Here is a 25,836-nt window from a genome sequence, read left to right as displayed (position 1 = left end):
TATTTATCTGAGGAGCAGACTGCTTTGACTTTAACTCCATCACAGAACTCTCATCTTGAGCAAACATGAAGGCGACAGTGGAAAGGAAAACCTCCCTCATGAGGAAGAAACCTTTAGCAGAACCAGGCTCAGGACAAGCGTCCATCTGCTTCGACCCGCTGGGTTTGGTAGGAACAGATACACAATGGCAGGTCCAGAACGACATGTTAAGATAGAAATAGTATCAAATGAAAATAATTCAATTGTAACAATTCATTTAAGGAAATGAGGTCAATTTGTCTTCCAGTAGTCTAATAGCAGCATAACAAGCCAATCCTAACTATAGGATTGATCAAAAAGGAAAGTCTTAAGCCCAGTCTTAAAACTGGACAATGTTTCAGTCCTTACAGACAGAAACTGGAAGTGGGTTCCACAAGAGAGGAGCCTGATAACTGGAAGATATTCCTTCCATTCTATTAGAAACTCTAGGAACCACAAGTAAGCCTGCAGTCTGAGAGCGAAGTGCTCAGTGGTAGTGTAACTTGTTTCACTAATTTGTGGAAAACAATTAAAATAAACCCCCCACTTAGAAAAATAAAAGCATTAAGTTGCATCTTAATGCCTCAAGAATATCTAACATAAAAATAGACCATTTTCTTCTGCTTGGGAGTGGCTACGATTAGGAATGAGATCATCAAAGGTACAAGTTGAACTGGGATAGTTAAGAAGACAGACTGAGATGGTTTGGACATGTCGACGTTAGAAATAGTAGATATAAGGATGAAGTGGACATGGTGAGGACAGAAGACGCAGAGGACTGAGACGGAGGATGACTTGCTGAGGGAACAGCTGAAAGAAGAGGTCAAATAAAAACACACGTTTATAAATGTACAACCGGTTTATTTACATGTTTAAAGCTAAGAATACAACAGCACTGTTTCTGTTAAATATCAAATAATATTGATGAGAACAGGTAACTGACAGAAACATGTTGGTAACAGTACATGACTACAGCAGAGTGCATTGTGGTCTACATCAGCCGGGGATTTTATTCTAATATATCATTTACCATGTTTCCGATGCAGTGCATATTGATAAATAAATTGGTTTTGAGCACATAAATTAAGTTTTTAAAGACACTACATTCAATCAGTTCTTTATTAAAAAGGTAAATATAAATAGCAGAGCAGGTTTATAAAACAACTAGTGTTACATTCACTCTGGTTTTGCTCATTCTGTGAGGACAGTCAGACTGGGTCAGTTGTTTCCTTTTCCTTCTGTGTTGGTGGTCCTGCTGGGTGATGCTGGTGAAGAGAGCTGTGGCGTTTCTGTTCGGTCACTACTTACTTCAGCCTCCTCCTCCCTCTGCTGTACAGAAGACAGGTACTCCTCCAACAGGCTGCAGTCCGCGCTCTCGCTCCCTATGCCGCTCTGAACGGGGCTCAGCGCTCGCACCGTCTTCAGAGAGTCAGTTGTGCCACTGCTCAGGAAGCTATCCTCCTGCGCTGCCTGCTGATCGCTGGTCACCTCGAAGCCAGAATCTGGGAAGGAGACGCCGGTGTTTGGCGGGTTTGTGGCGCCAACAGGCGAGGCTGCCTTACAAAGAGATGGAGATGAGGTCTGAGGCGCGCTGATGGACTGAGCAACGGCTGCCAACTTCTGCTCCACAGACTGCTTCCACTGCTGCATGGACTGAACCTGGATGAAGAACACAGAAATCAAACAACAAATAACCATTCAACGTGCAGTGCTATGCAACAGGTTAAGGCAAAGAAAGTAGTTAATAAAATTACCAGATATCTAAAATATTTTACATGTTCTGACTCTGGAAGCTGCTTACAGACGTTGAATTCTGCTGATTGTGTGAACAAGGTTTGGATTATCAGAGTGTTTTTGAGGCTTTGACATTTGCACCCCTCTATTTTTTTTTTATTATAACTGTGAACAAACAATAATTCTTTAAATTCAAAAGGCATCTGGAAATTATGTGTTGCTGTGCTCCTTTTTCTTTCTGCACTCTACACCTAAAACCACTTACTGCTGCTTTAATTTTTTTCCATTTGATTACTTTTGTTTTAATTTATCTTCTACTTACTTTACTAATTACCATATTTTCCACGGTAAATGTCGCACTGCCCTATAAGTCGCATCAGTCTAAATATGTCTAATAAAGTGGAAAAATCCATAAGTACTCGATTACGCGTCACCGCTGACAACCTGGAAACGTGGGCCGGTGTTGTGCCAAAAATCGATTGGCTGCCAAATGGCTTCCGTGAGAGTGTGCACGGGAGGATTTTTTTTTTTTTTTTGCCACGTTTCCTTTTGGTTGCTATTTTGTTTTGATTAAAAAAAAGAACTTTAAATTTTGTATGCCTCTTTTGTGACCGTCTATTGTTTTTGTTGTTACTCACTCTTTGTTAAACAATCAGGTCTGTCTTGTCAATGAGTCCCCGAGGCTCAACAGGATTAACCTGTCTAAATAAAGGTTGAATGAATGAAAACCTTTAACAAGAATTTAACGAGATTAACACTTAAAAACAATTATTTGTTTGCTCAAAATTAGTCTAACTTTTGCTTAATAAATGCACTGACAGTCAAATCGCTTGTATTTCAAAACCCGATATGCGGAAGTAGGCGCGTGCACGGGAGGACTCCATGTGCATTTCTTGGAAATGTAACAAGATAACCACCTACAAACAATTATTTGTTTGCTCGACTTGATAGTAAAGATGTCTCAGTTGAACTTTTACTTAATTAACGCACTTCAATGGTCAAATTAGCTGCATGTCGCCGAGCGGCACAACATGAAGCTGATTTCACGGTTGCTCCAAGCGAGCTGGACGAAGGTTGACAGCTACGGCAAGCCATTTGTGTCATTAATAGCCACTTTTACCTACTACATGACGCAACGGCATGCCATACTTCTCGAGTGCCATCTAGCAGCTGAAAATGGTAGTGTTCAATATTTTCAGAATGAATGAAAACGGTCACATCTCAGTCAAAAATTGGTTTATAAATATGGGGAAAAAATCCATAAATATGTCTCTTGGGCGTATAAGTCACTGGGCATGCGAATTACGCAAAAAAACGTGACTTATAGGGTGAAAAATACGGTACTGAAAAGAGAAGTGTGGTGAAACTGAACATGTTCTTTAAAAACTGCTAACCTCTTTCCATAGAAACTTCACAGCCTCCTCCTGTACCAGCCTCTGCAGCCTCTCCTCCTCAAACTGCTTCTGCACGCTGCAAACACACCAGATTTAACTTTGCAAGCTATTCAAGGCACACGTTACTGTACAACCATAAGAAATAGATACAAAAAAGACTGTTGATAAAGTCACGTACGTGTCCAGTTTGTCAGACAGAAACAGGATGTGTTCTTGCATCCTGCGCAGACGGATTTCACCGCGCACCTCTCTGGCTGCAGGATGAAAACTTCGAGTGCAGTGTCCCCTCCAGCACGACTGGATTTTAACAGCTGCCTTGTCGGCTTCCATTAAACCCAACTTGCTGACACACAGGCACGCTGGTTCCTGCTTAGAAGCTTCTTTCACTTTTGCTTTACCCAAGTCAGAGGATATTTTAGACTCATTCTGTGGCGTGACCTCTGATAAACCTCCAGTTTCTGTGGCAGCGACAGAAACAACCTCCTCTTGAAGAGTCTCCCTCTCTTGTTTATCTGTTGGATCGTTCGTCTTTGTTCTGCTGTGCCTTTTGGGCTTCGACGGACGCGTTGGAGCCAGAGAATCTGGTTCAAACGTCTCCGTTTCGTCTTCGCTGCCGGAGTGGAGCGCTTGTGGCGCAAAATCAGACGTGAACGGGAGAAAGGTGGACTCGGAGGAAAGCAAACTGCTGTTGAGTTTGTCCTCGTCCGTCTGCACATCCTCCAAGTAAACGTGCTCGCCTGCAAGCTTCGGGCTGCGACGCGCCGGCAGCGGCGGACGAGAGGAATCACAGCTCACCCAGGTGTTAAACTGCACGACCGGCTCTGACAAAAAAGGCAGAATCCACAATTAAAATAACAAAAAGAATGTTTTAAATATATATATATATATAAAACCAGTACAAACCAAACACGAGAGCAACTGGACGTGGCGCAGCGTGACAAAGCGCTCTTACCCTTCTCCTGGACAGATGGAGCAGCAGCTGGTAAAGGTGTGGGCTTTGTTTTCACCTCCTCAGCTCCATTCTGTGAGGGACTGTTCCTTTCAACATCCAGCTGAGTTGGACGAGTGGGACCGGGACAGCCTCCTCGTGTCTCCTCTAACAGCTGCCGTTGATGAAACCTGACACACCAACAGGAGAGCAACCAAGCAGAGGAATTAGGAGCACCACATTGAATGCTGCTGTTTTGATTTCATGTTTGTGCAGATGAAGTGTCACTTTAATGTTTATACCTCTGTTTACTGAGAATCTTCTCTAGTTTGGCGTCTTCTGCCGTCTCCATGGCTGGTGATGCGGTCAGAGGACAAACGGTGGCCAAGTACTGAACAAGCTGAACATGCTGCCCAGGTCGATACGAGCGACCTTTACCCTGACTGTAGAGCCACTCTGCTTTAAGACTGTGGTCACAACAGTTACACACAAAACACCAATGAGATCCAAACACACTGTTGCTGCTTCACTAGCAAACTGTAGCTTCACAGTAACGAGCTCACCCCTCTTTTTGTGTCACCACATAGCCATCGAGGACCTTCAGGCTCAGGCACCAACTCATGATGTACGGTCGATAATCAAAACCCGGCAGAGAGGGCGTCGCCATGACACAAGGGTTGCACATGACGGACAGCTGCTCCAGTTCATAAAGAGGCGCCAGATACGACATCTAAAGGGTCAAATTTGAGTTAGTCAATAAGAAATGCCTTGTGTTATTTTAACAGGTATTATCATGACGGTGTAGATAAAGGAAATGATAATTACTTCATTAAGATCCCTTATTTCATTTTCTGCCAGGGAGAGGATGGATAAATGAGCAGGAAGGTGAGCAGGAACAGTACGGAGTGTTGTAATGCTGTTTCCATGGAGTAGAAGTGTCTACAATGTGGACAAAGAAGGATGATCAAAAACACATAAAAAGGAAACTAACATTAGAATTATTAAAAGTTGTTTTTAAGCGCACGCTAACCTTTAGTGCCACCAGTTTGGTCAGATCACCAATGGTAGATATGTTGTTGTCAGACAGATCCAAGTGCTGGAGCGACACACAGCTGTTGAGCTGCTCCATGACCTGCCACAGAGCAGCGAGTCTGTTACACATGTCGTCATCATCCACGGAATAAATGACAAAGTAAAGGATGCATGAATCTCTCCTTACTTTAATGTTGTTCCCAGACAGATTCAGCCAATTCAGATGAGGTAGATCTCGTAGTCCTTCGATGTAGCCAATACTGTTATTGGGAAGATTGAGCACTCTCAGCGCCGTCAGCTGAGACACCCCCATCATTCTCACCAGACGGTTATTGGCTATGGAAAGCTGATAAGAGCAAAGACGGGTTTTAAAAGAGAATGCTAAATGTTTAGGCAACAAATCTCTAGTAACACTTGTGAGGCCAAGCAAAGGCAACCTGCTGAAGGCTGCGGCACCGTTCCAGGTGGTCCAGCTTCATGATGTTGTTACGGTCCAAGATGAGAGTATGGGTGTCCTCAGAGCATGTGAAATTGGGGTCCAGTTTCTGCATGCCCCTTGCTGAAAGATCCACCAAAGGTCCTGGCGAATAAAGAATGGGGCAGGTTAATAATGTTTATAAATACATTAAAAGAAAAGACAAATTTCAAAATATAGTACCAAAACAGTGGCGTTTGATAAGAACAACACGACCACTTATCATCTCCACTAATAATGATCACTCATGCTAAGGACCATCAAGGACAAGATGTAAACAAAAATGCAGGTTTTCTATAAATTTGCTTGGACATTAAGAAGAATATAAAGACATAAAAAAACTAAGATTTTATTGTGTTCAACAACACTGCAGAACTGTCACGAAATGTTTTGATCTGTTCATGTAAAAACAAGCTAACGGTGGTGCTCTGAACTGAAGCAGCTAACACGGAGATTCCCATAAATAAGACGAATATTTGGTGTTTATCTGAACAAATTAAAGTTTGTTCCACTTACCATCATTTATATCGCACTGCAAGTCTGATACACCCATCTTGTCCTCCCAGTAAACGCCTAGCGTCAGCTAGCAACCGAGGGAAAGGGAAACACAGGAGGGAAAGACGAAAGCGTTAGGTTGTCAAATGCGAAGCGAAACGTCTTCTGGGAAATGTAGTTCAATGCATTGCGCGCTTCCTCCTCTTTATAAGGCGTTTTGGTCTATAAAGAACTACAATTTTCAACGTCGCGCTAGTGTGTCCCGCCAACCAAGTTTCAGTGAAATAATAAAGAGAAAACTTTCACTGAAACGTCAAACACAGACGTGGACGTAATCTAAAAAAAGTAAATGAAAATTTTGTATTTCACATATATGACATATTTGTTTTGCTTGATGTGTATTTGCTGTGCGTGTTCCTCCGCAGATAGATTGAAACGTCATTTGTGTTGTGTTTTATAAAATATGTTTGGAATAAGCACATCCCCTAAAAAATGTAATAATCACCAAAACATGTATTTTTCGTGTATCTTTAAAAGTCTCTAATTCCGTTTCCGCTTCCGTCATCTTCCTTTCCGGTTTGAGCCCTCTCGTAGCCATCATGAAGTGAGTGTAAAGAACAAAATCAAAAGCCATCTCACCCTCTAGATTTATGTTCTGACAATGTTACCTACACGAAGAGGAACATTATTCTGTGTTTTTCCAGTTATGTATTATATTTTGTTGTTTTCAGGGTCGAGTTGTGCAGTTTCAGTGGGTATAAAATATACCCCGGCCATGGCCGCCGATACGCTAGGATAGACGGCAAGGTAACTGTTCCACATTTTGCCATGACCTTTACTTCCTGTATGTGGCTACAGTATGAAGTTTATATTCACATTGAAGTTAAATAAACTAACTTTTAGAGCAGTCGTTATTAATATGTTCTGTTTGCAAGTTGAAAGTTGTAGCTAATGCTAACATTAGCTACCGGCGTCAGTGCGGAGCAGCGCTAACACGTCACATTTTAGTTTAGACATGTTTTACAAGCAGACTCATAATCCAGATAATGTCAGTAATTTAACCAAATGTATTTTTTATACATCCCGTGGAAGAAAACGAGTCATCAATGTATGTTCCTGTGTGAAAGTATTTACATCTCATTACAGTAGCATTTATTGTTAATGCATACTTTTTGAGTACATGTACACACACGCATGCATTTGAGTGTTTCCAGAATTTAAAACCTAACATTTTGGGCCCCACTTAAATATTACGTGTAACATATGTTTTTTAAATCTTTTGTTTATAATAGGTGTTTCAGTTTTTGAACGCCAAGTGTGAGTCTGCCTTCCTGTCCAAGAGAAACCCCCGACAGATCAACTGGACCGTGCTGTACAGACGCAAGCACAAGAAGGGCCAGTCTGTAAGTGTCATCCATACAAACGATCGAGGCTTCTCCAACCTGTTCAGACAATTACACACATGCTGAGGTGATCGTACACCTTTGGCTGCGAGTGAACGGTGTGCACGGTGTAGTCTGTGTTATGTGTTGTTGCTGGACTGTGTTTTGCAGGCCGGGTAGCAGCACTCACTCCATACCTGCAGCCATAGAACAACTGGGGATCATAGTACTGGCTTTTGACATCTTCCCATCAGCCAGCCTCCAAACTCTCCCAACATACCCATTTTGTATCATTGTAGTTCAGTAGTAACACTTAAAGATGGTTGACCTTAGTATAAAATGGAAACTAGTTTATATACCTTGTCAGATTGTGTGACGGTAATCTTCTGAGACAAAATAATAGTTTGTTTTTATATTAAAATATCAAAAAGCTTGAAGGTGGCTGACAACATGCTGCTGAGAAATGCTGCTCTAGTCTCCTATTTTTATTTATCTTGAAAAGATGCTGACACCTGTTCGGAAGTCTTTAAAAGCTCGATTTTCCATGTTCAAAGTTTTATCACACAACTGTGTAATGTGACTGCAAACGTTTTAATGAGCTCATTGTATTAGTTTGATTGTACCCATAGAGAACCACAGTGCATTTTTTTTATGCTCAACAGTTCTTTATGCATCTTACTGTCAAAAGTCATTGTTTTGCTTATTAACACATGCAAAGATGCTGTCACTTTGTGTCTGCAAACAAATCAATATATTGTTGTGCTTTCTAAAACACGCCTGAAGTTGATGCTTGTCTGATACCAGTTTTTCTGAAGTTGAGGGATTTAACTACACCTATGAAGTTTTTCCAAGTTGGGTTAGTGACGTTCGTGCTGAAATATCACAGATTTTATGGTAAAAATAAATGCATTTTGTGTGTTAACAGGAAGAGGTGTCAAAGAAGCGTACCCGCCGCGCAGTGAAATTCCAGAGGGCCATCACTGGAGCCTCCCTGGCTGAGATCCTGGCCAAGAGGAATCAGAAACCTGAGGTCCGCAAGGCCCAGAGGGAGCAGGCCATCAGGTATGAGAAATTAAAATCACCTGCCTGTTTCTTACTTAAATGCCACATTTGACCACACTAATCTGTTAACATGGATTAAAGTTCTCATCGCTGCGACAGATTCCCATAATTTTGAACGTGGCCAGGATGGTTTCCCATCATCTGTAAAAATGAGGAGGGAGAAAACCGTGTTTTGTTGGAGTCTGAGCTAAGCTGCTAATCTCCGCTCCCCATCCACAAGTAGTGGAGCTGCTTGTGGGGTGGGGGATTTGGGAGGCGGGGCGCTCAGTTCTGTTAAAGGGAGGGGTTCCCTCCTTGGATAATGGTTGGGGAAACACTGCTTTGAATGAAATAATCATTTTAGGAGAGTCTGTCAGTCTAGAAAATTATATTTACTTAATGTACTTTTACTAAAGTCATGTACACACTAAACTGTGTCCTTTAACTAAGGTCATGTACACGGTATCCTCAGTAACCTCTAGGTGTAGAAACAAATTCAGCCTAAAGATTTGATGCTTTAATCCTTGGTTAACAGTTTAGATCTTTTTATTGGTTTGTCTTGTAAGAAATATTTTTGCTTTGTGTAAATACTCTTTCACAATAAATTAAAGTGATGTTTTCACTGAATGAGCATGGAAGTGCTTTTTAAAATGTATGGTATGGTATGGTATATAGTTTATTCATTTTAAAAAAGTACAAAACAATTCCATAACAATATAAAAAAAGGATACAAAAGATTTAAAATGAAAGGCAGCAGAAAGAAGAAAAAATCTTATTATATCTGCCCCTTTTTTCAAACAATTATTTCAGACATAATAATCTTCAAGTAACAGAACAAAATGAATAACTCTTTCTAATTTTTCTAATTCTAATACAAAACACACACTAAGCTACTTCATATATATTTTTTTAACAATTCAGTTTTGATCTTTTTCTTAAATGTACACATTGACTTTGCATTTTTCACATCACTCTCTAGACCATTCCACAATCCAACTCCTTGGATTGAGGTAGACCTTCCCTTCAGACTAGTTCTGAATTTTGGTTTGACAAATATTTCTATCCCCTTAAGATTGTAACAAGATTGTAAAATGTGAAACCATAGCGACAATGTAACTCGACTGGACCCAATATAATTTACATATTATGCTGGTCTAGATTCAGCATATTGTGACGCTTCGGCTACTAAGCCGCGGCTATCCACGTTTCATTATCACAATCTGCCCAGCTCCTGGCATCATGTGCAGCTCTTGTTGTAGTACAAGCATCAACCACCAGATGGCGTTTCACAGACTATGGCTTGGTGATCATAAGTCTTCATGAAGCTTCGCAGTCCGACTCATGGTTAAAACCATTCAACCTACAGAACGAACACAAGAACCATCTAAGCATAATCACTGGACACAACAGTGCCAAACACATGCGTAACTGAAATAGAAAATGATATCGGTTAATTTTACCCACAATTCTTATCAAGGTCATGTGACCAGGAGTCGCACAGTACTGGTAAATACGGTAAATATTCATTAAATTAGTACCATTGTTTTTTATTGTTAAACACTTTTGGTAACAGCTGCTGTTTTTAAATGTACTTTTTAAATAAAATCGACGTGTTTTCTGCTCAGTGGAGCTCATAAGATGAGGAAGAGGAGGGGGAACAGTTCGTTGTGTCCGCTCTGTGCTGGGATGTGAGCTTAAATGAGATACTGGTATTTAAACACATTTACCATACACAGAAAGATGTAACACAGAAATAATTTAAAAACTTTTATTTATATGTCAGTTTCTTGTCATTCGCACCACGTGGTACATGTGGTGGAACGAAATTGTGTACACAGGGTCCCAGTTACATGTACCAGACTTGACTGCATTAAAATAAAATTTTGATGACTTCTGCTCAGCGGAGCCACGTGACCCGGAGGAGAGGAAAAGCCGGCAAATGTTTTTTTCTGAAAAATGCCTTTAACACAGCTAAAATATATATAAAGTACCAATAGTCAACCAAAAGTCAATCGTTGCCATGTTCTTCGTCTACCTGTGGACTAAAGTCCTTTTCGAGGCTCAGGAAAAGGTCATTACACACCGCCTCGTCTCGCTCAGCAGCTGTTTCTGTTTCCTCCTTCAACAGCCACATCGATCGCTTTTAACTTAAAAGCTGCGTCATAAGAAATTCTCTGTGCGTTTTCTGTTATCGCTGCACGGTCTGTGCCTGAGGCGCAAAATACAGTAACTGATTTGAAGAAGTTAATGCACGTCTATCTTTGGGGGTGGGTCCTCGAGAGCATCTCATTGGTCATTATGATTAGACTTCTGGTCACATGGTAACAGAGTGGGTGGAGTTATGGATAGGAAAGTTGAAACCCTGAGCGAGAGGTTTGGTACAAAAGCCTGCCCCCAAGAGGGTTGGGTGCTGGGCAGCCACATGAGCGCCCTGCTCTGTCAAAGGAAAATGTTATGAGACTGCAGGAAGCCTGTTAAATATAAACATATAAATAAAATAAAAATACATAAATTGGCCGCTCCTGCATATAAACCGCAAAGTGTGAGGAAAAAAAAGTAGCGGCTTGTACACCGGCAATTACGGTACTTTCAAATTGAAACAAGTCTGCATTGTTTTGGTCACAGTTCTAGAGGTGGATCTGAAATTTGAAAGTACAACCTCTAATTTGTTTTCTCATCTCTCAACAATGACTAGCATCCTTAGCTTAAGTTAGCTACTTCTCAAGTAATAACACCTAATAATCCTAGTTTTCCTATTAATAAATACACCTATGTTTAAATAGCCTTGAATAAGTAAATAAAGATCATGTAAAAGTAGGAAATGCCATTGCTGATGGTCATTGAGGTAAAATATATTTCTTTACAGTTTTAGCCATAAAAGTGTTGAAATGTTAAATGTTATTTATACAGGTGATGTAATTGTAGTAGCAAACATAACCAAGTGTTGAATTTAGGAAAATACATTTCTGATGTGGGGTTGAGCTGCCATATGTACACTCAGCTAATCAGATGTTGATGGATCTGATTTGATAATGTAGTTTTATTTCAGGATACCATTTTATTTTCCATCTGGTGACCAGTAGTCTAAACCTCTGCTCCCATAAGAATGATGGTGCAAGTATTTTATTTAAAAATGCAACAGCAAAGTGTGTCCTGTATTTTGCTTTGATTTTTACCAAGTTTTGACTGGAAGTTAAGAAATCTTTGCTATACTTTTGCTATAATTTAGTTGTTTTTTTTTATAGAGCTGCAAAGGAGGCCAAGAAGGCAAAGCAGGCAGCTAAGAAGCCTGCAGCCCCGAGTGCAAAGGTGAGATCTGCCTGTTTAAAATCTAAAATCAACAATATTCAGTAGATCTGTTGTGATCATTGATGCTGTTTAAGCTTTCAGACAAGATGCAATCAGTTTTTTTAAGAGCAGTAATTTGATGTCTGCCTGCTGAGCTGTGATTTTCTGTGTTTGCGTTTCTCCTCGCAGGCATCTTCCAAGACTGCACAGAAACCCAAGATCGCCAAGCCCATGAAGGTCAACGCGCCCCGCGTCGGTGGCAAACGCTAAACCCGACTCCTTGTTTATGCTTGTGAATAAAATTGTGGTTAACCCTCGGTGGTGTGATTTATTAAAAACTGAGACGTCACTTCAAGATGAAAACTTGAGAGGATGAACACCAGCTCGTGTAGCCGGATGCAAATTACCTGTTCAAACACCTACAATAAGGAATAAATTGGTGCTAATGATCAAACGGACATTTTTTTTTTAAACATTTGCGTATTTAGAACAAGTACCAGATGTAAAAATTTGTCAAGACGTAGTTAAATAAAAATGTTCTCAAAACATCAGAAGTAAATACTTGTATTTAATATTAGTAAAACTTTATTTTTCCATTGAAACCAGTTTCATATTTGAACTTTGGTTGTTTGGTGAGGGCAGCCAATTTATGACTAGACAGACACAGGTTTGATTCCCTGTAATGTTCACATGTTGTGTCCTTGAGCAAGACTAATTCCCCAGCTGCTTCTCGAGCACGTGGCTGCCCACTACACTTCATGCTTCTGGTCAAATTGGTTAAATGAGCCCAGTTTTATCTGGGAATGATTCAAAGCTCCATGTTGATAAACTGAAAATATTACTCAGGTCTCATATCCAAGTAAAATGTTTAATAGTATTTTTAACGCTGGGACTTCTACAACTAAACATGTCGGTGTAAAAATAACCAGTTAAAGCTCTGAGGTGTCCTGTTAGACAATTTATTCATAGCCACTAACGTTACATTTCAGTAAATTCTTTGTTCGGTCAGCAGAATAACAGCAATTATTGCTAAATGATGGGTTACTACATAAATACCATCTGAATTAGTAAAAAATAATTTGACACAAAAATGTAAAAACATTTTTTAAACAAGGCCTTTTCATGACGGCTGTCCGTGCTGCCGTTTGCTCGACTCGCTGCATTGATCGGTTAAAAAGCTGCACGTTAAATATAACAGCATCCAACACAACGTGGACAAAATGATTATCAGGATCTGTTCTCAGATTAAATGACAAAACTATTAAAATGGAAGGAATTGTTGCACAGTAAAGGATTTTAATGACTGCTGAGGTACAGACGTCTGGACTCGAAATATGTTGCAGAAAAAAAATTAAAGCGATTAAATGATTCCTAAATTTCTTACGCCAACATTCCTTAAACCACATTCAAGACAAACTCGTGTTGATGTGTTTCTAGGAGCCTTGAGCTACTGATTGCTACAACTGTAGGTTGATTAAAAGAATAACTTCCCAGTTAGCGCAACTGGTATGAATCAACGGTACAATCAGAAAACTTGTGCGTTCGTGAACATTAGTCCTGTGAGTTAATTACAATTCTTTTAAAACTTTCTCTTTTTGTTTACACCCTGAGGTAATCTGACACTTTAGAAAGCACACACTTCCTACAGGGACTCTAGGTTTAATGTGGTGGAATATGGTTATGGTGTGAATGTTATGAAAATAACGTGGGATGATGATGATGATGATGATAGTAGTCTCCCTTTGAGCCAGCAGTAACGCAGCAGGAAGGTTGGATTATCAAGAGTCTTGAGACTGATCTGCTTCTTTATCCTGCGCCGCCTTATCCTGCTTGTACCTGTCAGGAAAAACATCAAAATTAACTTTATTCATGTTTGCCATTTGACCCAGAGAGACACTTTCTGCATTTCTTTATCTCGTAAGATTCTTTTTTTAATTATCGAGTTCTTGAAATTTCTGTTTTAATAGGATTTTGTTACAACTACGGTCAATTTTCAATTAAACCTAAAACCGTCCCCACCAAGAGCTCGAGGTTTGAGCAAAGGTCAAACCACGATGAAATCAAGTTTCCAAAATAAAACTCTTAAATTCAATAGATCAATCTAATTTCAAAGCATGATTTTAATGTTTGCCATACTAACACTACACAATAGAATAAAATAAACATAAAAAAAAATAGAAGGAAAACTGCTGGTTAAGATTTTCAGTCATTCAGGAGGAGAATGACATTTGGAGCAGATTCAGCCAGCTCTAAAATAAACAGATGCAGATGCTTCCTTATGAATGAACATTTTACATAAAATACACGTATATACATTATTATTTTTTCATTGACATGGCCGTTTGTTTTTTGTTTTCATCAAGAGAAAAATGACACGAGGTAGTTCTGACTCATTTGTCTCAAAGTACAGACGAGCACGAGAACCTTTCGTGCAGCTGTGCAAACTCTGTCAAAACAGATGACTTAGTTGTTTCTTCCAACTTTGTAAAGCACAATCTTAATAAACTCCACTTTATCTTGTTTTTTATACAGCAATATGACTGGACTTATTAAATGTAAATTGGTGATTTGTTCTTAACTTTTAGATTTAAATATTGGTACCACTTTACAATAATTATAAAATAGTTTATAGATATGTTACTAATTCCTCTATAAACACTTTATAAATAATTAATAATTGTTTATTATGCATTATTGCCTCACAGCAAGAAGGTCCTGGGTTCAATCCCTGGTTGGACCTGGGGTCTTTCAGTGTGGAGTTTGCATGTTGTTCTCGTGCTTGTGTGGGTTTTCTCCAGGTACTCTGGTTTCCTCCCACAGATCAAAAACATGCATGTTAGGCTGCCTTCAGGTCCAGGGCTGCCTTGCAAAACAGATCTGTGATCTCAATGGGATTTGCCTGGTTAAATAAAGGTTAATAAATAAATAATTAAAGGTGACAGAGACAAAACTAACCAGTTTCTTAGTGAGCAAAATGTGTTTACATACAGTACCATGCAAAAGTATTCGGCCCCCTTGAACTTTTCAACCTTTTGCCACATTTCAGGCTTCAAACATAAAGATTAACATAAACATAAAACAGAAACATAAACATTTTAATTTTTAGTTTAGAATCAACAAGTGGGACACAATTGTGAAGTGGAATGAAATTTATTGGATGTGTCAAACTTTTTTAACAAATAAAAAACTGAAAAGTGGGACGTGCAATATTATTGGGCCCCTTTACTTTCAGTGCAGCAAACTCACTCCAGAAGTTCAGTGAGGATCTATGAATGATCCAATGTTGTCCCAAATGACTGATGATGATAAATAGAATCCACCTGTGTGTAATCAAGTCTCCGTATAAATGCACCTGCTCTGTGATAGTCTCAGGGTTCTGTTCAAAGCGCAGAGAGCATAATGAAGACCAAGGAACACACCAGGCAGGTCCGAGATGCTGTTGTGGAGAAGTTTAAACCGGATTTGGATACAAAAAGATTTCCCAAGCTTTAAACATCCCAAGGAGCACTGTGCAAGCAATCATATTGAAATGGAAGGAGTATCAGACCACTGCAAATCTACCAAGACCCGGCCGTCCCTCTAAACTTTCATCTGGAACAAGGAGAAGACTGATCAGAGATGCAGCCAAGAGGCCCATGATCACTCTGGATGAACTGCAGAGATCTACAGCTGAGGTGGGAGAGTCTGTCCATAGGACAACAATCAGTCGTACACTGCACAAATCTGGCCTTTATGGAAGAGTGGCAAGAAAAAAGCCATTTCTCAAAGATATCCATAAAAAGTGTTGTTTAAAGTTTGTCACAAGCACCTGGGAGACACCAAACATGTGGAAGAAGGTGCTCTGGTCAGATGAAACCAAAATCAAACTGTTTGGCCACAATGCAAAACGATATGTTTGGTGTAAAAGCAACACAGCTCATTACCCTGAACACACCATCCCCACTGTCAAACATGGTGGTGGCAGCATCATGGTTTGGGCCTGCTTTTCGTCAGCAGGGACAGGGAAGATGGTCAGAATTGATGGGAAGATGGATGGGGCCAAATACAGGACCATTCTGGAAGAAAACCTGTTTGAGTCTGCAAGAGACCTGAGACTGGGACGGAGATTTATCTTCCAACAAGACAATGATCCAAAACATAAAGCCAAATCTACAATGGAATGGTTCACAAATAAACGTATCCAGGTGTTGGAATGGCCAAGTCAAAGTCCAGACCTGAATCCAATCGAGAATCTGTGGAAAGAGCTGAAGACTGCTGTTCACAAACACTCTCCATCCAACCTCACTGAGCTCGAGCTGTTTTGCAAAGAAGAATGGGCAAGAATTTCAGTGTCTCCATGTGTAAAACTGATGGAGACAAACCCCAAGAGACTTGCAGCTGGAACTGCAGCAAAAGGCGGCGCTACAAAGTATTAACACAAGGGGGACGAATAATATTGCACGCCCCACTTTTCAGTTTTTTTATTTGTTAAAACATTTTGACACATCCAATAAATTTCATTCCACTTCACGATTGTGTCCCACTTGTTGTTGATTCTTCACAAAAATTTAAAATTTTATATCTTTATGTTTGAAGCCTGAAATGTGGCAAAAGGTTGAAAAGTTCAAGGGGGGCGAATACTTTCACAAGGCACTGTATATATTTCATCTAGAGTTATTATATTAAACATTTACCTTGTAAACACAATAAGCATGTGTAAACCTAATTTTTTAGGATATAATATTAGATGTAGATACTTATAATGCAGTGATAAAGTACAATATTATATGCTAAAGAAATAGTTTTACAAATGTTTATTGTGCTGACAAGGTAAATGTTTAATATAACAACTCTAGATGAAATACATAGATGAACACATCTGGTTCACTATTTGGCAACAAACGGGTCATTTTTTTCTCTGTCAGCCTTAATTAATGCATAATAAGCAGTTATTAATGATTTATAAAGTGTTTATAGAGGAATTAATAACGTATCTATAAACTATTAGCCATCTATAAGGGGGGCCTTATTGTAAAGTGGTACCAAAATTTTAATACAAGATTAGCACAGTTCAAACTTTTATATTTATTTGATCTCAAGAGTTTCTGAATATTTTTTTTTTTTGTTTATTGCAGCATTTATTTTCCTAAAGTTTCATATTTCTTCACCTTGTTTTATACTGAAACTTAGCAGATATTTCTAAACTAACGATGATATTTTTGAAGCAAATGTTTGTGATGCAAGTTAATTCTAAATACACATTTGAAAGTTTGCTACTGTCGGTTTAAAACAAAATCACAACTGAGGAAATAATTTGTGTGACTTTTAATTATTGATAAAGCTTTTATAATTACTATATTTTTATTCATTTACTTTCAAGTTTTGGGATTTTTATCTCAAGTAAGTTTGGCTTTTTTTCCCCACTTTATTTCTATATATAATTTCTAGTTTTTGGAAAACCCAATTTAAACTTAAAAAACAAAACAATTTCTGTTTCATATCAGGAATGACTGATGAACATCTGACCACAGAAAGCTGCTGTGCTCTCATCCTGCAACATTTTATATCCACGGGTCATTAAAAGGTTTCTGCAGCACGTTTCTCTGAAGGAATCCAGTTCTGAGCGCTCACGTTTCCCACACACACAAACGCACCTCCAGATCCTGTAAAGCTGCGACGCTCCGGCGCTGCCGACAAAGAAGTTCACAGCAAAAAGGTTCCAGTTTTTGGGGATTATAACCAGAGAATATCTGGACCAGATGAGACCTGGAGGAGGACAACAGGAGGGGGTGACGCTTGTGCTCACGGTATCCATCGGAACAGAGTCGATGTTTTGACAGAAATCTAACAGATAAGACTTGTTTGAAGTAAAATATTGTGAAAGAAGATGCAACCGGCAACCTTTAGCACACTTTAGTCAAGTCCATCTCTGAACAGATAAAGCAAAACAGTTGAAACATTTGCTAACAAACTAAAATATAATATATAGAGGTTCAGTGATGCACTTGAATTTAAATCAGATGAATCCCACTCAAACCCAGTCTCACCAGTTGCTGTCAGCACTGCAGACTGAGAGGTACTGAGCTTATCTGCTGGTCGAGTCATATCAGCCAAACCCGCCATCACCAGACCCTGAAAGTTAGAAAAACGGTTTTGAATTCATCACGGACACAAGCAAACAATTCAGTTCACAACAGTTTCTAACTAGTTACAAGTTCAAGGAGTTTGAAGACGAAATGTTTTTATTCTTTGAGTTCCACATCATGAGCAGTCAGCAAGAAGACGACGACGTATGGAACTGATGAGGTTAAGATGAAACTAAGGCTTTCAAACGCCAACAAAGGTTAGAAACAACCTGCAGTGTGTGTGTGTGTGTGTGTGTGTGTGTGTGTGTGTGTGTGTGTGTGTGTGTGTGTGTGTGTGTGTGTGAGTACACAGGTTCTCGGGTTCAAATGTGTGAAAGTGCATTTACCCATTTGAACATCGGAGCCCAGAAAAAAACAGTTTTTGGACCTGAAAGGACACAGAGAAAGAAAACACATAAACTATGACACTTACAGAGATGATTTTTGTTTAAAGTTACAATTTTGTGATTTTGTATTAGTGTAAAAAAAAAAACACGATTAGAACTTGTTTTTTTTTTTTGTACAGTGATCACTAATTTAGATCACTTTACAGCAACAAGGCAGAAACTTCAGGGAACATAATCTACTGTGTACAGTTAATTTTCTGTAAACGTAATAGTCATGTAGGTTTAACTGGATTCTGAAATGATGCAAGTGACTCGTAGTTTAAGGACTAACATGTTTTATCACTAGGGGTGCACCAATAAATCGTCCCGATTGCCTTAATTTTGGGGGATCAACCGATACCGATTTACGGATTTTTTTTGTAGTTTTAACAACAATTGTCTAAACTTCATTTATATTTCAGAGCACGACCTCATGGGCAGTTAAAACAAGTTTGTATTGTTTTTAGGATATTGTTCAAGTGTATGTTTTTCAACTAATTAAAGAATTCAAGGTTCTTTATTTGTCATACGCACCTGTGGTGGAACAAAATTGTGTACACAGGGTCCCAGTTACATCCAATAAAATATAAAATGTAAAAAAAACTGTAATAAGATCTAAGATATGAACTAAGAAAAACAATAACTAAAAATACACTAAGTAGTGCAAAAAGAATACGCCAAACAGCAGCACGAACATGAGTCGGTGTGAGCAGATGAGTACGAATGAACACAGTAGCGTGAAACATGCTGCTGTGCTGAAATGAATGAAAGTAAGATCGAAGGTGCATTGTGACCTTATAACACCTGACGGTGTCGCTTATAAAGCAAAATCTGTATCGGACAAAATTGGAATCGGCAGCTCAGGCTTTTTAGAGATCGTCCAGAAACGTGCACCCCTATTTATGACTAGACTGTTCAGTTCTGGGTGTTCATCAAACATCAGTACTGTTCTCAAAACTACAGAACTGGTCAGTTCAAGTCCTCAGATCATGATAAACAAATACGTCACTCTTGTGAGAATCTTGATACCAAAACTAAACTTTATGACACTTTATTTTTTAGTTCCAACTTTAATCTAAACTTATATAAAAGGAATGCCATCATCAATCTGACCCAAGCAAAACTCTAGTAAACTAAAGTCTTGTTTGATTTCACACAGTGTTTCTCTTTAAAATGGTTTCATTTCAACTAGGATTTATAATATAAAGAAATACGACACCGAGAACCCACATAATCTGACTAAAAGACGTCTTTCCAGCCTACAGGAAGGACGCGCAGTTAAACACAATAAACTACAACACGGAGCAGAGAAGCTGCTGGCCTGGAATCAGCTTTTCTCAGAAATGTTACGGGCTAAACAGAATGTAAGAAGGTTGTCATTGCAAATTATCCTTGAGGGAGTTGCCTTTGTGTTGCTGCACTTTCATACCTGTTCAGAAAGCTTTCCTGGACTAAATGAGCCTAAGGGCATTTTCACGGTTAAAACTAAAGAACAGAGAGTCCGATTTACCTTAGAAATCTCCTTTCAGTCTAATTATTCGGTGTTAGTGCGGGATAACGTTAAAGAACAGGAGGTAAATATGAAACTTATAAAGAAAAGCTTGAGAAAATTGTTTTCTTTGTTTCAAGGGTATAATTTGTGTTGATTATACCTGAAGTTGAAGTTGCATGAAGTTCACAAGCAAAGGTCAGATCTTGATGAGTGAATGTGGGGATCAGTGAACTTTATACATGTATCTTACAATCTTTGACAAATTCAGATAAAAAAAAAAAAGTTTAACTCAGGCATTTAGTGATTGTTTTCTTTTTCATGAATATGTAATATATTTATAGTTTCAGACAAGCCAAAATATCAAACCTTTACCATGACGAACAAAAACATTTTTATAGCAGTGACCCCAGGCTCTAATTTCAACCAAAGATTTACACATAACAATAATGAAGATGCCTAGTTCTGGTACAAAATAATAACTTTGATCAGGTTTGTAAATGTCATTGTGTTTTTCTGATCTTAATGAACTTTTGACCGCTTTGTGTTTAGGGAAAACAGCTTTTTGTAAAATTGCAAACATGGTTCATTTTTGCTACAGAATAGCTTAAGTTGTGTTTCTATAGCACAACAAGCAAACAAACAAAAAAACTAACATAGATGTGTTTGTTAGGAAAGAATGAAATCTGAGTGAAGTTCAATCAAAGCCAGAACTCACTACTTTGAACTCAAAATAGGTTTTAGGATAAAAAAACTACAAAAATGTCCCATTTTTTCTAAATTATTTTCAGACTAAGCAGCTTAGGTTGACTTTAGGTAGATTTAGATCTGCAAAAGCAACATGAAAACAATGACTTTCATTAAGTTCAGGCATCCAGATTAGACAGCAGACTGTAGCAGACAGCTGTTTTCACAGCTGGATGCAGTCCACGTAGATTCCACCACATCTGGACTAAAACCCTTCATTTAAAGTGATCAAAGGGCTGTAATGTACTTTACCTGCCGGGTGGTTGTACAGAGGTCTCAGTTTGGCGGGCAGCATATACTCGATTCTGTTCAAAATCCTGTGGTAGGACGCCCTGAGCGCAGCCATGATCGCTAATTCAAACTAAGAAAGAGGGCAGTAAATAAGCTAGCTCGTCAAAAGGTGAAGTTCGAAGGTTTCTGTCTTTAAATGCTGCTAAATTTGATCAGTTGGTAAAGTGTAAATGGATAAAGACAGGGTTTACGGTTAGAAGAAAGATGCTACTGTCCTACTGTCGACCTTTCCCCGGCACAACTATGACCAGGCTAGCTGTCAGTAGCTTCCCTCTGACCGACACGACGAGGAGGTGACTTTCTTTCGACGCAACCTTCAGCGTGAGGGGATGGGTTAGCATTCCTCCATTCTCATTGGCTCAGACAGAAAGAGGCTCGATTTGATTGGTTCACGCGGGGAACGTTAACTTTTCGTCTAGTGAATACCGATAGAGTGAAACTGAATTAAAACATGGTAGATAAATATTGCTTTTTGTTAAATAGACAAATAAATATATTTTTATAAACAAATACACATGTTATAGCATAAAATAATTACAATATTTTATTTATTACACCAGCTTTACATATTATACATACGAATCCTATGTTACAGATCCATCAAAATTGGTCTGAATAAAAAAAATAATTGTTTTATGTCAATATAAATTTACAATTCCAAAGTATCGAGTCGTTTTCACTTTCTTATGATATTTATGAACCATAAAAGCAGGTTTTCTGTGATAAATTAAATAGTTTCTACTCACTCCGCCCCTTTTTCTTTCTCAGGCTTCTAAAACAAATGCACCAAACAATTTAGCCAAATCACGCACTTTCTCGCGTTGTTTTGGCACAGCTGACAGCTGTCCGCTGAAAGAAATAAACCAGGCTAGGCTAGTTAGACAGATAGATAGCAGCACGGAGAGTAGGGACGCAGTTGGACTGGACTCGGAGGGACAGCGGAGACCTGTCAGCAGCGTACATTTCCCTCCCAACAATGCTGAATACAAGCTAACACCGTCCCGGCAGAAAGGGACTGAACAGGACTGACAGCAGCGACAAATAAAAGACGACATCGCCAGGAGAAGGGTTAGCTCAGTTTAAATGTTATTGTCAATCAAAAACAAAGCCATTTGCTTACAATGTCCTGCACTGGAAACCTGGTTTGGGATGTTAATAAACGTCTAATCGGATACGGAGTGCCAAACACCATCAGGACCAACTATTTAGGTAAGAAAACAACAGAGCTTTATGCTAACACTGACATTTAATTTAACTTTGTCTGCAGAGACAGCATGCACGTGGAGCTGGATTACAAGAAGTGGGATTTATTATTATATTATACTTCTTTCTAATGGCATAGCTTCTCTTCCTGAGTCACCCCTGAAGTGTATGTAGTTTATCACGATTAAAGAGGAGCCGTGCTTTCTAAACCCTTAACTCTTGAGATTAGGGTATGTATAATCCGTAACACAGCAGCTCTGTCAGACCAGAGATCACACTCATTTCTTCATGCTGATATTTTATTGTATTGTTTTATATTATATTGTTTTTGACAGAAGTTGCAATTTCAGTACAGGACTGTCAGAGGTCAGTCATTTGCTGGGCAGCCTCACTATAAATGTGTAAATGAACTCTCTAATCCAGTTTTACAATGTTAGACTTCCTAATTCAATCATAGCAGAGATTAATCTTTTAATGTGCTTGTTGTGCATTATCTGGATGTTTCAGTTCTGCATAAACTTGTAAGCAAACCTTAACTGTCATGTGGTGCCATCACTCAAATGTAAATAGGAAAATGAAAACAAAACATGAAATATGTTAAAAAGCAGATAGTCTTTAAGCTGCATCTTACATCTAAATCTAAAACATTTAGGGTAAAATTCAAGCCTGTCGAGGCAACACTTTTAGCTTGATTTAATGAAGTGGGGTCAAAAAAGAAAAGATAAACAGGTCAGTACAACGGGGTTGAGATCATCCACCAAACGTATTGGCAACATTTTGGAAAGTTAAAGGAAAGTAGCTCAAACCATCCTGAGTTGTGTTTTGTTTAATCTGAGGAAAACCCTGTTTTCACTTCATATACCAGATATGTGTGAGCTATTACACAGAACTGCTTTGCTTTTTGCACAACTGTTTTGGAAAACTAACAGGAAGCAGAGGAGTCCAAATGCCAAACCCAATAAGGAGGCAACACTATGTTGTTTAAGTTGTGAACTTGAGTTTTATGATTTGTTGTCTGAATATTTTAAACATTTTTAGAAACCTCTTAAAACGGTGCAACATTTATTTCCTCACAGCTCCACAGTGTTAGCCTGACAAGCTACACTGGTGGTATTTGCATCTCTTCTGTGACATTCTAAACAATTTAAATACATTTTTTTCCCCATGCAAATTTTCAAATATCAGAATTATTAATCATTTTAAACAGAATCAGTCCTTCTATTTGTAAAAATGTGTGTCTTGCATCATTGATTTGTGTTTAAAAGTATCACAAAGTGCACACTATGTTGATGATATGACCTATAACTTCTAGATAAAGTCCACGTCGAACCGCTCTGCTCCATTCGGTGTCCTTACAGACAAAACTAAACTAGTTTTCAGTTTTATGCTACCCATAAGAATAAATGTAGAAATCATAAGTGTTCTTTTTTTTTATGTTTGCAGCTGAGCTTATCAAGTAGTTGCATTTATTTTAACGTCTAAAATAACCAATCCTTTGTTTTAGTATTAAAAACCTGATCCTGTTCATCTTTGTTTTTTTTTAGTCATGCATCTTACAGATTCTTGTGTATAGAAAATGACAGTCATTATTAGAATATGTAAAAACAGTCAGTATAATCTGGTGACACTGGGTTGAAGCATCCTCTTAGCTAATCAGTACATCTAGAAAGTTGTCAGATCCCTGTGTGTGTTGGTGCGTTGGCTGCAGTTGACAGGAGCAGCGTAAACGGTTGGACACAGCTGCTGCGAGACAGGAATTGATCACGCAGACAGGTTGTGTCATACAAAGGTTGAATGGAGAGATATGACCACTTCAATGTGGAGCTGGTGCCTCAGAGGTTTAGTCAGCGCTGTTTTTAGCCGGCCTGAGATAAAAGTCTGAGCTGTGTTTGTGTGCAGGGATGTGCGGGCTCTTATCAGATATATTTAGTGTTGGTAGAGCCGTTACAAGTAGCAAGTTGGGGTGAAACATAAGATGGAAAAGCAGACATGATGCGAGGTTGAAGGAAAACGCCAGGGAACAGTTGGTTTTGTGTGTGTGCTCCTTCTTCAGATTCAAGTCTGATGATCTGGTTAACTTAAAGTGAACTGATTCTATAGGTTTAATCAGTTTTTACTTTCTTTTTTAATCTTTAAAAATTTGAACTGGGGCGGCATGGTGGATCAGTAGAGCTGCTGCATTTCACCGAGAAGGTCGGCAGATCGAATCCCGGCCCGGGACCTTTGCGTGTGGAGTTTGCATGTTCTCTCCGTGCATGTGTGGGTTTTTTCCAGTTTCCTCCCACAGGCCAAAAACATGCATGTTAGGCTGATTGGTAACTCTAAATTGTCTCTAGGTGTGAGTGAGGGAGTGAATGGTTGTTTGTCTCTGCGTGTCCTTGTAATGGACTGGAGACCTGTCCATGGTGTCCCCGCCTCTCCACAGTAACTGTTGGATATGGACACCAGTGACCCCCACGACCCGAAAAGGAAGAAGCGATTAAAGACAATGGATGGAGTTTGAACTGCCAGTTGGACAAAGCACATGACGTGATGCAAGTTTGTGTATTTTTAGCTTTAAATGCACTCATGTTTTATTCTCAATAAAATAAAAAAAGTTGATCAATACAAACTAAAGTTAATAGCAAGATTAACGACCTGTCATTCCTTGAAAGTAAACAAAGATCCTTCACCATCTGTTAGTGCTCAGATTATATATTAGCTGCAGCCACACCCACTTTTAACTCGGCATATCATTAAAATTGGTTGAGATATAAATATTATTTAAGCGTAGTTTGCGGTGGCAGCCATTTTGTTTGGGTTGACGCCAAAGGCTAATCAGTTGGAGATGTTCAACTAATTATTAGTTACTGCAAACTTCATTAAAATTCATCTAATGGTCTGTGACAAAACTTTGGTAACAGACACACACTGGCAAAAACATCATTTCAGCATCAGGAGATTAAAAACGGACCCTGAATGCAACATTATAAACATTTCTGACACAAACAACTTTTCCAAATAAATTTAAAGTTCCAGTCTGTGCACCCAAATGTACAAGCTGTAGTGAAATTATTTACAAAGTTAACTAAAAGCTTTTAGAAAGTATTATACCTAAATATTTAATTTGACTGAAAAACGTCTAAGCAATAAATACGGTAATGTGCTTTAAAGAGAGGGTGATTGGTGTGATGGATGAAGAGGACCCTGTTTGGTGATTTACTCAAAACTTTGACTCACAAAGTAACACATTTAGGGGAGTGCACGTGTAGTTCTTCGTGTCTGAGTAGTGGAACTGATTTTTATCGTCTGCTCGCCGTCTCAATTAAACAATGAGCTCATTGACACGAAGAAACTGAAATCACCTGTAAACAGTCAGAATCTGATTGAGCTGATAATAATGTGGTACCTCTGGGTGATGAGTCCGTCTTGTGACTGAGGATAATCTGAGAGAACGACTTCATGCCTCAAACTCCTGCAGCTCGGATGAAAGTCTAATCTATCATTTGAATGAACAACTTGCAGAGACACGGCGTTCCCACAGTGCACGGCTGCTGCATGTTCACACTGAAAGATTTTACTCACCAAGAGTTGACTGCACACAAACTGGACTATGTTATAATAAATGTGGGTTGTTATTATTGGTATTAATTAATTAATTATTAATTATTGTTAAATAATAATAATAATATTAGAAGTGAAATTCAACTTTAATGCACCATTGCCAGTTAAATATCGCCTGTCGCTGTGAGAGATCATATTACTGTGTCGGCCGGCTTTCATTTGTCTGTTGGCAAAATATCTTCTATAACAATGAACAGACTTTAATGAAATTTGCAAACATTCATTA

The 25,836-nt window shown here is 38.8% G+C and overlaps 4 protein-coding genes and 1 non-coding gene across 5 annotated transcripts in view; 3 read left to right on the top strand and 2 right to left on the bottom strand.

The window, feature by feature from the left end:
* Window positions 1-1,021: 1,021 nt before the first annotated feature.
* Window positions 1,022-6,143, bottom strand: cep97 (centrosomal protein 97). The gene is made up of 11 exons (XM_037686526.1): window positions 6,098-6,143; window positions 5,544-5,686; window positions 5,294-5,452; window positions 5,105-5,206; window positions 4,900-5,013; window positions 4,638-4,804; window positions 4,377-4,541; window positions 4,099-4,265; window positions 3,325-3,967; window positions 3,147-3,222; window positions 1,022-1,677 (listed from the first exon to the last, which is right to left on the bottom strand). The coding sequence occupies exons 1-11, from the start codon at window positions 6,132-6,134 to the stop codon at window positions 1,237-1,239; spliced, it is 2,214 nt and encodes a 737-aa protein (XP_037542454.1). The 5' UTR covers window positions 6,135-6,143; the 3' UTR covers window positions 1,022-1,236.
* Window positions 6,144-6,636: 493 nt separating this feature from the next.
* Window positions 6,637-12,104, top strand: rpl24 (ribosomal protein L24). The gene is made up of 6 exons (XM_037686525.1): window positions 6,637-6,680; window positions 6,808-6,883; window positions 7,369-7,479; window positions 8,384-8,520; window positions 11,745-11,808; window positions 11,977-12,104. Exons 1-6 carry the CDS (start codon window positions 6,676-6,678, stop codon window positions 12,055-12,057), a joined length of 474 nt encoding a protein of 157 aa, XP_037542453.1. The 5' UTR covers window positions 6,637-6,675; the 3' UTR covers window positions 12,058-12,104.
* Window positions 7,570-7,738, top strand: LOC119419809. The gene has a single exon (XR_005187274.1). It is a non-coding gene; the product is annotated as a small nucleolar RNA SNORA23 (small nucleolar RNA).
* Window positions 12,105-12,730: 626 nt separating the features above from the next.
* On the bottom strand, window positions 12,731-21,093 carry mpc2b (mitochondrial pyruvate carrier 2b). Its single transcript, XM_037686524.1, has 5 exons — window positions 20,766-21,093; window positions 18,239-18,279; window positions 17,814-17,898; window positions 17,421-17,532; window positions 12,731-13,623 (listed from the first exon to the last, which is right to left on the bottom strand). Exons 1-5 carry the CDS (start codon window positions 20,857-20,859, stop codon window positions 13,566-13,568), a joined length of 390 nt encoding a protein of 129 aa, XP_037542452.1. The 5' UTR covers window positions 20,860-21,093; the 3' UTR covers window positions 12,731-13,565.
* Window positions 21,094-21,638: 545 nt separating this feature from the next.
* The window catches only part of dcaf6 (ddb1 and cul4 associated factor 6), a 33,401-nt gene continuing 29,203 nt past the window's right edge, over window positions 21,639-25,836 (top strand). The window contains exon 1 of the mRNA XM_037686523.1: window positions 21,639-22,013. Within this exon, the coding sequence (XP_037542451.1) occupies window positions 21,926-22,013 (88 nt within the window). The 5' untranslated portion in view covers window positions 21,639-21,925. The remainder of the gene's footprint in view (window positions 22,014-25,836) is intronic.

Source organism: Nematolebias whitei, chromosome 13 (genome assembly GCF_014905685.2).
Source record: "Nematolebias whitei isolate Nwh7 chromosome 13, NemWhi1, whole genome shotgun sequence".
Lineage (NCBI taxonomy): Eukaryota > Metazoa > Chordata > Actinopteri > Cyprinodontiformes > Rivulidae > Nematolebias > Nematolebias whitei.
This window is presented reverse-complemented; position numbering and strand designations above follow the sequence as displayed.